Source organism: Pristiophorus japonicus, chromosome 9, assembly GCF_044704955.1.
Source record: "Pristiophorus japonicus isolate sPriJap1 chromosome 9, sPriJap1.hap1, whole genome shotgun sequence".
NCBI lineage: Eukaryota > Metazoa > Chordata > Chondrichthyes > Pristiophoridae > Pristiophorus > Pristiophorus japonicus.
Genome location: NC_091985.1, coordinates 83031988 through 83045684, shown reverse-complemented (window position 1 = coordinate 83045684; position 13697 = coordinate 83031988). Strand labels below are relative to the sequence as shown.

General features: G+C 44.4%; 1 protein-coding gene across 4 annotated transcripts in view; it reads left to right on the top strand.

The window, feature by feature from the left end:
- The window catches only part of LOC139273122 (follicle-stimulating hormone receptor-like), a 311116-nt gene that overhangs the window by 147182 nt on the left and 150237 nt on the right, over window positions 1-13697 (top strand). For 3 of the 4 annotated variants that reach the window (XM_070889531.1, XM_070889532.1, XM_070889534.1), the window contains one exon: window positions 13156-13227. The exons of the other annotated variant lie outside the window; for it this stretch is intronic. In XM_070889531.1, the coding sequence (XP_070745632.1) occupies window positions 13156-13227 (72 nt within the window). The remainder of the gene's footprint in view (window positions 1-13155; window positions 13228-13697) is intronic. 4 annotated transcript variants of the gene reach the window in all.

Below are 13697 nucleotides of genomic sequence, written 5' to 3'. Positions count from 1 at the left end.
ACAGATGTTAGGCTAATTGGTCTATAGATTCCTGCTTTTTGTCCTCCTCCTTTTTTGAATAGGTGCGTTACATTTGCAGTTTTCCAATCTTCTGCGACCTCCCCAGAATCCAGAAAATTCCGATAAATTACATCCAATGCATCCACAATACCTGCTGCTACTTCTCTTAGGACCCTAGGATGCAAGCCATCAGGTCCAGGGGATTTATCTGCCTTTAGTCCCATTATCTTACTGAACACCACCTCCTTAGTGATTGTGATTGTGACAGCCCCTTGATTATCCACTGGAATATTGTTAGTGTCCTCCACTGTAAAAACTGATGCAAAGTACTTCTTTAGAGTTTCTGCCATCTCCATGTTCCCCATTACTAACTCCCCGGTCTCATCCTCTAAGGAACCAACATTTATTTTCGCCACTCTTTTCCTTTTTATATACCTATAGAAACTCTTACTATCTGTTGTTATATTTTGTGCTAGTTTACCTTCATAGTTTTTTCCTTTCTTAATCATTTTTTTAGTCATTCTTTGCTGGCTTTTAAAAGCTTCCCAATCTTCTGTCCTCCCACTAGTTTTGGCCATTTTGGATGTCCTTGTTCTTAATTGGCTACTGTCCTTTATTTCTTTATTTAGCCACGGATGGCTTTCTTTTCTCTTGCACCCTTTCCTACTTACTGGAATATATTTTTCTTGAGAGTTGTGAATTATCTCTTCAAATGTACACCAGTGTTCATCAACCATCCCACACTTCAACCTATTTTCCCAATCCACTTTAGCCAACTCTGCAACCATACCTTCATAGTCTCCTTTATTTAAGCTCAGTACGCTGGTTAGAGATCCAATTTTCTCACCCTCCATCTGAATTTGAAACTCAATCATGCTATGATCACTCATTCCAAGGGGATCCTTCACTAGGAGATTGTTTATTTATCCTGTCTCATCAGACTGCAATAGATCTAGGATAGCCTGCCCCCTGGTTGGTTCCGTTACATACTGCTCAAGGAACCCATCCCGGGAATCAGTCTGGTGAACCTTCGCTGCAGTCCCTCAATAGCAAGAACATCCTTCCTCAGATTAGGCGAGCAAAACTGAACACAATATTCCAGGTGAGGCCTCACCAAGACCCTGTACAATTGCAGTAAGACCTCCCTGCTCCTAGACTCAAAACCCCTCGCTGTGAAGACCAACATACCATTTGCCTTCTTCACCGTCTGCTGTACCTGCATGGCAATTTTCATTGACTGATGTACCATGACACCCAGATCGCATTGCACCTCCCCTTTTCCTAATCTGCCGCCATTCAGATAATATTCTGCCTTGGTGTTTTTGCCCTCAAAGTGGATAACCTCACATTTATCCACATTATACTGCATCTGCCATGCATTTGCCCACTCACCTAACCTGTCCAAGTCACCCTGCAGCCTCTTAGCATCCTCCTCACAGCTCACACCACCACCCAGTTTAGTGTCATCTGCAAACTTGGAGATATTACACTAAATTCCTTCATCCAAATCATTAATATATATTGTAAATAGCTGAGGTCACAGCACTGAGCACTGTGGCACCCCACTAGTCACTGCCTGCCATTCTGAAAAGGACCCGTTTATCCCGACTCTCTGCTTCCTGTCTGACAACCAGTTCTCTATCCACATCAGTACATTAGCCTAATATCATGTGCTTTAATTTTGCACACCAATCTCTTGTGTGGGACCTTGTCAAAAGCCTTTTGAAAGTCCAAATACACCACATCCACTGGTTCTCCCCTGTCCACTCTACTAGTTACATCCTCAAAAAATTCCAGAAGATTTGACAAGCATGATTTCCTTTTCATAAATCCATGTTGACTCGGACCGATCCTGTCACTGCTTTCCAAATGCGCTGTTATTTCATCTTTAATAATTGATTCCAACATTTTCCCCACGACTGATATCAGGCTAACCGGTCTATAATTATCCGTTTTCTTGCTCCCTCCTTTTTTAAAAAGTGGTGTTACATTAGCTACCCTCCAGTCCATAGGAACTGATCCAGAGTCAATAGACTGTTGGAAAATGATCACCAATGCATCCACTATTTCTAGGGCCACTTCCTTCAGTACTCTGGGATGCAGACTATCAGGCCCTGGGGATTTATCGGTCTTCAATGCCATCAATTTCCCCAACACAATTTCCCACCTAATAAGGATATCCTTCAGTTCCTCCTTCTCACTAGGCCCTCGGTCCCCAAATACTTCCGGAAGGTTATTTGTGTCTTCCTTCGTGAAGACAGAACTTGTTCAACTGGTCTGCCATTTCTTTGTTCCGCATTATAAATTCACCTGAATCTGACTGCAAGGGACCTACTAATCTTCACTAATCTTTTTCTCTTCACATATCTATAGAAGCTTTTGCAGTCAGTTTTTCTGTTCCCGGCAAACTTCTTCTCATACTCTATTTTCCCCCTCTTAATTAAACCCTTTTTCCTCCTCTGCTGAATTCTAAATTTCTCCCAGTCATCAGGTTTGCTGCTTTTTCTAGCCAATTTATATGCCTCTTCCTTGGATTTAACACTATCCTTAATTTCCCTTATTAGCCACGGTTGAGCCACCTTCCCCTTTTTATTTTTACTCCAGACAGGGATGTACAATTGTTGAAGTTCATCCATGTGATCTTTAAATGTTTGCCATTACCTATCCACCGTCAACCCTTTAAGTATCATTTGCCAGTCTATTCTAGCCAATTCACGTCTCATACCATTGAAGTTACCTTTGTTAAAGTTCAGGACCCTAGTCCCTGAATTAACTGTGTCACTCTCCAACGTAATAAAGAATTCTTCCATATTATGGTCGCTCTCGCACAACAAGATTGCTAATTACTCCTTACTCATTACACATCACCCAGTCTAGGATGGCCAGCCCTCTAATTGGTTCCTCAACATATTGGTCTAGAAAACCATCCCTAATACACTCCAGGAAATCCTCCTCCACCGTATTGCTACCAGTTTGGTTAGCCCAATCTATATGCAGATTAAAGTCTCCCGTGATAACTGCTGAACCTTTATTGCATGCATCCCTAATTTATTATTTGATGTTGTCCCCAACCTCACTACTACTTTGGTGGTCTGTACACAACTCACACTAGTGTTTTCTGCTGTTTGGTATTCCGCAGCTCCACCCATACAGATTCCACATCATCCAAGCTAATGTCCTTCCTTACTATAGCGTTAATTTCCTCTTTAACCAGCAACGCTACCCCACCTCCTTTTCCTTTCTGTCTATCCTTCCTGAATGTTGAATACCCCTGGATGTTGAGTTCCCAGCCTTGGTCACCCTGGAGCCATGTCTCCGTGATGCCAATGATATCATATTCATTAATTGCTGCTTGTGCAGTTAATTCGTCCACCTTATTATGAATACTCCTCACATTGAGGCACAGAGCCTTCAGGCTTGTCTTTTTAACACACTTTGCCCTTTTAGAATTTTGCTGCAATGTGGCCCTTTTTGATTTTTGCCTTGGGTTTCTCTGCCCTCCACTTTTACTTTTCTTCTTTCTATCTTTTGCTTCTGCCCCCATTCTACTTCCCTATCTCTCCCTGCATAGGTTCCCATCCCCCTGCCATATTAGTTTAACCCCTCTCCAACAGCACTAGCAAATACTCCCCCTTGGACATTGGTTTCGGTCGTGCCCAGGTGCAGACCGTTCAGTTTTTACTGGTCCCACCTTCCCCAGAACTGGTTACAATGTCCCAGGAATTTGAATCCTTCCCTTCTGCACCACTCCTCAAGCCACATATTCATCTCAGCTATCCTGCGATTCCTACTCTGTTTAGCATGTGGCACTGGTAGCAATCCTGAGATTACTACCTTTGAGATCCTACTTTTTAATTTAACTCCTAGCTCCCTAAATTCAGCTTGTAGGACCTCATCCTGCTTTTTACCTATATTGTTGGTACCTATATGCACCACAACAACTGGCTGTCCAGCCTCCCCCTTCAAAATATCCTGCAACCACTCCAAGACATCCGTGACCCTTGCACCAGGAAGGCAACATACCATCCTGGAGTCTCGATTGCAGCCGCAGAAACGTCTATCTATTCCCCTTACAATAGAATCCCCTACCACTATAGCTCACCCACTCTTCCTCAACATGACTGAACAGCAGTGACAAAGGAGGCTCAAGCTATCAAACCAGGTCATCGCAGACATTTGCAGCTTGCTGGAGCAAGACCTGCAACCAGGAGGACCTGGTGGACACACCTTACCAATGGCTGTCAAAGTCACCAGCATCATCAAATTCTTCGACTCAGGCTCCTTCAAGGGATCTGCAACAGATATTTGCGGCATCTCGCAATCGGCCGCCCACAGATGCATCATACAGGTCACTAATGCCCTGTTTGATAAGTCAGCCAATAACATCAACTTTGCCACTGATGAGGCCGGTGTTACGGAGTGGATACTGGGCTTTGCAGCTCTGGCTGGCTTACCATGGTTGCAGAACATCATCGACTGCGCACATGTGGCCATCAGGACACCCCGCCATAACTCCGGAGTGTTTGTGTATTGCAAGGGCTTTCACTCCCTCTATGTGCAGCTAGTCTGCAATCATAGGAAGATCATCATGCATGTGTGCGCCGAATTCCCTGGCTGCTGTATTACTCTTTTGTCATGCGCCACTCCACCCTCCCTCAGCTCTTCACACATCCAAACAGACTTTCTGGCTGGCTGCTTGGAAACAAAGGCTATCCATTGAAGACGTGGCTTATGACGCCCTTGAGGAGGCCAAGTACTGAGGACGAGGAGACATATAATGAAAGCCACATGTCCACCAGATGTGCCATAGAGCAGACAATATGCATGCTGAAAATGCACTTCAGATGCCTTGTCAGATCTGGAGGAGCCCTTCAGTAAGCATCAACCATGGTCTCCAGAATCGTCGTGGTCTACTGTGCGCAGCACAACATAGCACAGCAGCGAGGATTAATGCTGCATGAGCGCACAGCCTCCTCAGAGGAGGGGGAGCATCAGCTGGAAGATGAGGAGGAGGAGGAGGAGCAGGAGGAACCTGAGATCCAGATACCACCACCACCCAAGCATATTGCTTCCCGGGCGGCCAGGGTTGGCCTCATCATGGCCAGATTTACTTAACTTCAGGCATTACACCCATATGGCTGACACATGCTGCTCCACCCCCACAACACCATAAAGCATCCCTACAATGACCAAGCCATTCCTTTCACACTGACCCCCATTGCTGGAGGTAAAGTTATGTCTCACCATTCACTCCAACTCACAAAGCCACTTCTAAAGTAGCTGACAAAATTGGGCATAAGGGGATAGTGATGAAAATAAATAATTTTATATGTGACACAAGAGTAACAGAAACTTAACAGAATAAGTTCTTTAAACACCCATATGCTTACCCTTGTGCATCTACTACTGTGTCATCTTTCTCTTATACATGCTCAGAACGTGCAAAGCTTCAGCAGAGGTAGAGGCACGCTGCTCACTTCCCTGCTGCAACAAAAGTATAGACACTTTTGGCAGATGATCTCTGAGTTTTGGAACCCCCAATGGCCCCGCCAAAGTCTGCACTTCCTGCAATTGTGCAGGGGCAGACTCGGCCATTGCTGTCCGAGGAGGCATCTGAGGCTTTTACTGAGGAGGAGGCAATGGAAGGAGAAGTGGGAGCGCTTTGAGAGGAGCCCTCACTTGCTTGTCCCCTCTAAACCATCATTGCCCTCATGAGCCACCCACACTTCTCTGCGAGCATGGAGTTGGAGAGCACTTTGCCGCACAGCAGCGGGGCCATGAGGATCCAAGTCTATGTTCCATCCCTCCTAGAGAGGAGATCTCTCAGCATCTGCCTTCTATTCTTCCTCTTTGAGGATGTATCGAACAAGGTGGATAAAGGAACCAGTGGATGTGGTGTATTTGGACTTCCAGAAGGTATTTAACAAGGTGCCACATAAAAGGTTACTGCACAAGATAAAAGTTCATGGGGTTGGGGGTAATATATTAGCATGGATAGAGGATTGGCTAACTAACAGCGAACAGAGAGTCATGATAAATGGTTCATTCTCTGGTTGGCAACCAGTAACTAGTGGGGTGCCGCAGGGATCAGTGCTGGGACCCCAACTATTTACAATCTATATTAACGACTTGGAAGAAGGGACTGAGTGTAATGTAGCCAAGTTTGCTGATGATACAAAGATGGGTGGAAAAGCAATGTGTGAGGGGGACACAAACAATCTGCAAAAGGACATCGACAGGCTAAGTGAGTGGATAAAAATTTAGCAGATGGAGTATAATGTTGCAAAGTGTGAGGTCATGCACTTTGGCAGAAAAAATCAAAGAGCAAGTTATTATTTAAATGGAGAAAGATTGCAAAGTGCCGCAGTACAGTGGGACCTGGGAGTACTTGTGCATGAAACACAAAAGGATAGTATGCAGGTACAGCAAGTGATCAGGAAGGCCAATGGTATCTTGGCCTTTATTGCAAAGGGGATGAAGTAAAGAAGCAGGGAAGTCTTACTACAGCTATATAAGGTATTGGTGAGGACACACCTGGAATACTGCATGCAGTTTTGGTTTCTATATTTACAAAATGATATACTTGCTTTGGAGGCAGTTCAGAGAAGGTTCACTTGGTTAATTCCGGGAATAAGGAGGTTGACTTATGAGGAAAGGTTGAGTAGGTTGGGCCTCTACTCATTAGAATTCTGAAGAATGAGAGGTGATCTTATCGAAACATATAAGATTATGAGAGGGCTTGACAAGGTGGATGCAGAGAGGATGTTTCCACTGATGGGGGAGACTAGAACTAGAGGGCATGATCTTAGAATAAGGGGCCACCCATTTAAAACAGAGAGGAAGAGAAATTTCTTCTCTCAGAGGGTTGTAAATCTGTGGAGTTCGCTGCCTCAGAGAGCTGTGGAAGCTGGGACATTGAATAAATTTAAGACAGAAATAGACAGTTTCTTAAACGATAAGGGGATAAGGGGTTATGGAGAGCGGGCGGGGAAGTGGAGCTGAATCTATGATCAGATCAGCCATGATCTTATTGAATGGCGGAGCAGGTTCGAGCAGCCGTATGGCCTACTCCTGTTCCTATTTCTTATGTTCTTATGTTCTTATTCTCCATAAATAGCATGTCCTCATGTTAGTGACGCTTTAGTTGCTCCATGCAGGTGGCCATCCTTTCCATGGAAGAGCCTACAGTTGCCATCACCTGCAACACGGTGGAGCTCATGTTGAAGATGGACTCCTCCATTCTCCGCACATTTGCAGACATCAGAGTCGCAAAACCTGTCCGAGCCTCCTGCAGTTCTTCCTACACCTCCAGCATCGCCCTCTTTCTTGTTGGCCCCCGATGCTCAGTGTCTGCAAGCAGCTGAGCAGAGCTGGGAGTGCCCTGTGCCCAGGGCGAGCACTTTCCACGGCTGTCTCTGTCTCCACTATCTGCTCTTGCTCACTTGTGACTTGTGAGACACCGGGTGACAACACTATTTTAGCTCGAGTAGGACCCACCGAGATGTGAGTACCTGCGCTGGTACGCTTATGTCTGGTGACAGTGCACCCTCAGAGGCTGCAGGCTCCTCTGAGAGGTCAGCTTCCTCTTCCTCCTGGACAGTGGCAGGGGCGGCGCTCTTGATGGACCTGTGGGATAGTAAAGAGATGATTTAGAAATGTTATATCAAGAATGGGTAACGATACGATTATGCATATGATGAACATTCAGTGCTGCTGACATCAGCCCCCATATGACTGACAGCTGTATGCCATGTGGCTGTATGAGATGTTTTATTTTATATTCATTCACAGGATGTGGGCGTCGCTGGCAAGGCCTGCATTTATTGCCCATCCCTAATTGCACTTGAGAAGGTGATGGTGAGCTGCCTTCTTGGACCTCTGCACTCAGTGTGCTGAAGGTATAGTGCTGACTTTGTCGTAGCAGTTTGGTAAAACTGAGTGGCTTGTTAGGCCATGTCAGAGAGCAGTTTAAGAGTCAACCAGATTGCTGTGGGTCTGGAGTCACATATAGGACAGACCAACAGATTTTCTTCCCTAAAGGACATTAGTGAACCAGTTGGGTTTTTACAACAATCTGGTAGTTTCATGGTCACCATTATTGATACTAGCTTTTTAATTCCAGCTTTATTTAATTAACTGAATTTAAATTCCCCAGCTGCCATGGTAGGATTTGAACTTGCTTCTCTGGATCATTAGTCCAGGCCTCTGGATTACTAGTGCAGTAACATAACCACTATGTTACCATACCCCCATAATTCTGTCACTAAGTAACTCTGTCATTAGGTTGCTGCAATGTCCCCCTCTCTCCGTCTCCCACCATCAGCTGCTCTGCAACTCCTAAGACATCCAAGGGCAACCTCCTTTGCTCGAGTCAACATGGCCAATGATGGAGGGACACCTCCAGTTTTCTCCCTCTCCCTCTTATTGTGGGCTCTCTTCTCCCAGAAGGATGGAAAGAAGAGAAGTTTGAGTGAGAGTGGTGGAATAAATGTAAGGAGTGGATGGATGACATCTGTTGAGGGTGACTGAATGAGTGGGGTGCCAATGCCAAATGGCCTCCTTGTGTGGTGTTAGTTATATGGGTGCATTAAGATGAGGGTGAATGTGAGGGGTGGTAAGTCAGATGGGGATGTGAGTATGTAGATCGAGAGAGCGGGTTGGGTGGAGGTGCAAGATATGTTGGTGTAATTAATGATGTGCAGCAGTAGACCTAGGAAGGCAGAGTAATGGGGATATGATGAGAGGCACAGCAGGAGGAAGTTGAGTGTGGCTTTGCACTCACCTTTCTTGATCTAATGAGATAATTGAAGCACTTCTAGCACTGCACCCAGGTCCTCCTCACAACATTCCTGCTGTTCACCTCCTCTGCTATCTCAAGCCAGGCTCTTTTGGTCTCCTGGGGAGGTCTCGTGTGCCCATTAGAAGGGAAGAGGACCTTCTTGCATGCTTTCACTTCCTCCACAAGCATGTGTAGCGAGTCATCTGAGAACCTGGGTGCAATATAGCCAAGGATCCTTTAAATATCCCAGCTGGAACTGAATCATGTCATCAGACCTGCACCATTTAATAGGGCTGGGAAACGCGCGGGCTTGCCTTAATAGGCACCAATAAGGGAAAGTCGCTCTGAGGAGCGTGATGACAAGAATAATGGGGTCTGACCTGCCACACCGGCCACTAGCCCAGGTGAACGAAATTCTGACCATTAAGTCCAAGCTTCTTGCCATTACAATTGATTAATGACAGTTTTAAATGAGCACAGTAGGGCAATTTTTCCACCTTACTATTTTGGCTTAAAGAATTAAAGGCATAGAGGAAAATTGGGTGGGAAGGATCACGTGTAATGGAGGCTGCCTGATTTTCCATCTGTTTAAATTAATGGACGTAAAATTGGGTGGGTTCTGTTACACACGTACAATCCCACCAACCAGGTTTCCCTCTCTGTTGTGCCCAAGGTGCTCCTTTATGCACTAGCACAGCAAAAGAATAATTTGCCCGAGTATATCCTCCTGCAACATGTCTTAGGGCTCCCACTATAATGCAGCCACTGTGACACAATGTACATAAAGGGATCTGTTCATTGTGATTTGTGCCTGTTTACTTATAATAAAAAGCATCTATTAATGAAATCACAGTAATCAGCGAGTAATGACTGTGAAAGGCAATGATATCCAGCCAGATGTATAAATTCCAGTTTACATTATCTTGACTGAAGCAATATACTCCAACATCCCACTGTGATAACTACGTATGCCATAAAGGACATGAGAAACTCACTGTACAGTAACTCGGCAGAAATATATTTAGCTGAGCTGAAGCCAACGCAACAAAATTCTTGCTGTCTAGTGGCTTGACATGTTAAATTTGGTCACATGATGACTATACAAATCGGGTTATTTGTTTTGTCTATGGAAGGTTTTATCCAATATCAGCTACACACAAAATGTTCATGGAGGTAAGTCATTGATTCTTATTTTCAGAGACCAAAGCTGGAGCAAGGTAGAGTTATCTACCATTTGGCAGGGATGAAGTGAAGGCCAAATTTCTGAATCAGTCAAAATTAAGCAAAATCTCAGATGAGTAAAATTTGAGTTTTGATCTAATTTACAAATTTGGGATGGTTATTCTTTAAAACACTTGTACCATAGTAATCGTCTACAGATATAGATTTCTTCAGTGAATGAAATCTTTTTGCAACATCAAAATTTATTGTCAAAACATCCCAAAGCACTTAAATTACTTTAGGAGTCTGGCAACTACAACAATGCAGCATTTCCTTAGTACTGTAATGAATGTGATCTCATGAGTAAGGGATAAACTACTGCATAGCCTTGCAGAATTGTAAACAGAATAGATAGCAATCATATTTTCCTCTGTCTTCAGGCATCAGTATCAAACTAATTAATGTCAGAATTGGCTCAATGACAGCACTCGCACCTGAGTCAGAAGGACATGGGTTCAAGCCCATTCTAGGACCAGTACATAAGCTAGCCTAACACTTCAGTACAGTTATCCATTGTTGGAGGTGCCGCCTTTTGGATGAGATGTTAATCTGAGGCCGTGTCTGCCCTCTTAGGTGGACGTAAACAACTCCCCGGCACTGTTTGAAGAAAAGAAGGGAGTTCTATGGTGCCCTGGACAACACTAATTCCTCAACCAACCCCGCAAAAACAAATTGAATGGTCATTCACCTCACTGCTGTTTGTGGGACCATGCTATTTGCAAGTTGACTGACATGTGTTTCTACAAAAAATAACTATGACTATACTTTGAAAATACTTAGGGGGGGAAATTGCCCTCCGCCCCACTTCAGGTGGATAATTCAAATTATTTGAATTATTACCACCCAGCGGGAGGCAAGAAGAAGAGGTGGGAAATTAGGCTCTTTAAATCAAAAAATGCCTTTGAGCGTTTTCAGGCACTGTTGGAGACAGTAACATCGAAACATAGAAACATAGAAAATAGATGCAGAAGTAGGCCATTCAGCCCTTCGAGCCTGCACCACCATTCAATAAGATCATGGCTGATCATTCACCTCAGTACCCCTTTCCTGCTTTCTCTCCATACACCTTGATCCCTTTAGCCATAAGAACCATATCTAACTCCCTCTTGAATATATCCAATGAACTGGCATCAACAACTCTCTGCGGTAGGGAATTCCACAGGTTAACAACTCTCTGAGTGAAGAAGTTTCTCCTCATCTCAGTCCTAATATGGCCTACCCCTTATCCTAAGACTGTGTCCTCTGGTTCTGGACTTCGCCAACATCGGGAACATTCTACCCACATTTAACCTGTCCCGTCCCGCCAGAATCTTATGTTTCTATGAGAACCCCTCTCATCCTTCTAAACTCCAATAGTAGCGGGGCAGGGGGGGTGGGGCAGTGTCCATGGCGCTGATGATGCGGACGTGCCATGTGGCACTGATGCGTTGCAATGTCCCTCCCCTTCACTGCGAGGCCTGGTAAGACCTCTGTGGCATCCACTGGGCCAACAGGGAGGGTTCGGCCGGGCTAGCAGCCACCATTTTCAGGCGGAGTCGCACATGTTGCCTGCCCGCCCCCCCCCCCCCCGGGTGGAAAGGCCTTCCTGCCCCATTCACTAATGGGCCTTAAAAAAAGAGGCAATTTGGCCCCTTAGTTGGTTGCTTTACAACGTCCTGAAAGGCACCCTGTAAATGAAAGTTCTTAATATAAAACAGGCAGCATTTAAAGCCAGCAGATACATGGACATTGGATTCTGAAGCAAATTCAACTTGTTTTTTAATGCTCTGTGCAACATGACATAGTTTGTCAGCACAGACAGTCCTTCACTATACTACTCAAATGTAAAGTAATCTGCAGTGCAGTCAACCCACTTTCTGCTGTGAACTTTGACCTCTACATTTTGTTTTGTTCTTTTGGCCGAGTGGAGTCTCACATTTATCCTCAAGCCTAGCTCTGGCCAACCTTTTCTCCAAACAATGCTAATCTCATAAACATCAGTTCCTCTTTGTGCCCGGGGCTGTGAAGAAGAAAAAGGGGCAGAGTTCTGTTAAATCAGGCCTCTGCCTTCACTTCAATATCCAGGATTTCCAAGGACTCTCAAAGATGATGTCACTGGGTTGGTGTCTGAACTAGACGCGGGCCTGCATTACGAAGGCAATGAGATGGGAGGGACCTTTCTGGCCTCTTTTGGGGATTGAAATTGTATAATATATCGAAGATTACCACAATTCATGAGATGGTGCTCAGAGCATACTGTTGCACACCCCTGTGACAAAGCCAAATATCTGAATCATCCTTTAGCCGGCATACAACTCATTCTAGTCAAATTCTGGTTCTGATTTGTGCATCATTGCAGTGCTCCTCTGCAGCAGTGGTGGTCCATTGTACAGCTGTCATGAGCCATGGGAGGAGAGGGTATCCTTTTTCTCCAAAGAGCCATCCTAATATGTGCCTTTGATTTTGGGAAAGAGCGCGGATGTGAGACTGTCAGAGCATAAGAGTATCATGGAAGGTCCCTGCATACTTTGCATTTACATGCAGGAATCGGTGCCTGTAATTATACATTCAGGGAGTGAAATCCATTTCTGCTGATGTGATGCTGAGCACTGACAGTCAGGGCACGTATAGCCACATGAGTGCTATTGATTGCCCCAAGAAGGTTGGGAAATCTTGCAACTATAGAACTTTATTGCATGCTTGTTCATTTGCCTGGGACCACTGTCAAACTTAATAAATTGTGCAGCCCTAGTGAACAGGACATTAGTGATTTTCCTGCTGCCAGTATGCACAGCAAATTGACTAATGTGGCAGAAGTCTCCAGTGGTTCCCTGGAATGAGCCTGTCTCAAAATATTTTGGTGTTCTTGTGACCTCTGCATCTGTGAGCATCAACTTTGCTCTTAAGCTGGTCTGGAGTGCTGGCTGCAGCAGTGAGTAAAGTCCTACAAGGCTTCTGAGCTGAGTCACAGATTTCCATCAATCACTAAACCAATGGGTGGGCAAATGAGTTGACACAGGAACCCTCTGTGTAAATACCTCTCCTGACCACCCTGGGCACAAATTTATTTTCATTGGTATAACTGTGGATTTTTAATAAGCTATAGATAACAATAAACGTAGGCATCAAATATTTATATATAGTGTTGCTAACATCTTCTTTTCTTCCAAATCCAGGACATTTAAATACACCAGTCTGAACATCATTCCAAGTGGAGCTTTTGCTGGACTCAGTAACTTAACAAGCATGTATGTATTCAGCTGATTTGTGTAATGCATTGAACATTCAGTTGTGGCTCTGCTTGCATCATCTAAAGAAAACTAGAATATAGGGGAATATAATAGTACTCTTTTTTTTCTCGATTCACCAGTACGATTTTGCTAATTTTGAGACCAGCACCAAAATAACAAAGGGAGGGTTAGAAGATTTTTTTTATATGCAGAAGGTTGTTAGAACATAGAATGCCCTACCAGAAATAGTGGTAGAATCAGAATCCGTAATAGCATTTAAAAGGGATTCGATAAATATTTGAAAAAGAAAAATTCGAAGCTGCGTGGGTAAAGGGCAGGGGAATGTGATTACGCGGACAGCTCTTTCAGAGAGCTGACATAGGTGTTGCAATATATTTTTACAACATCACTAACAAACACACTCAACAAAATGGCTATTGCAGAGAAACTGTCATAATGTGACTTTGCCATATGATCCTTTATTATTT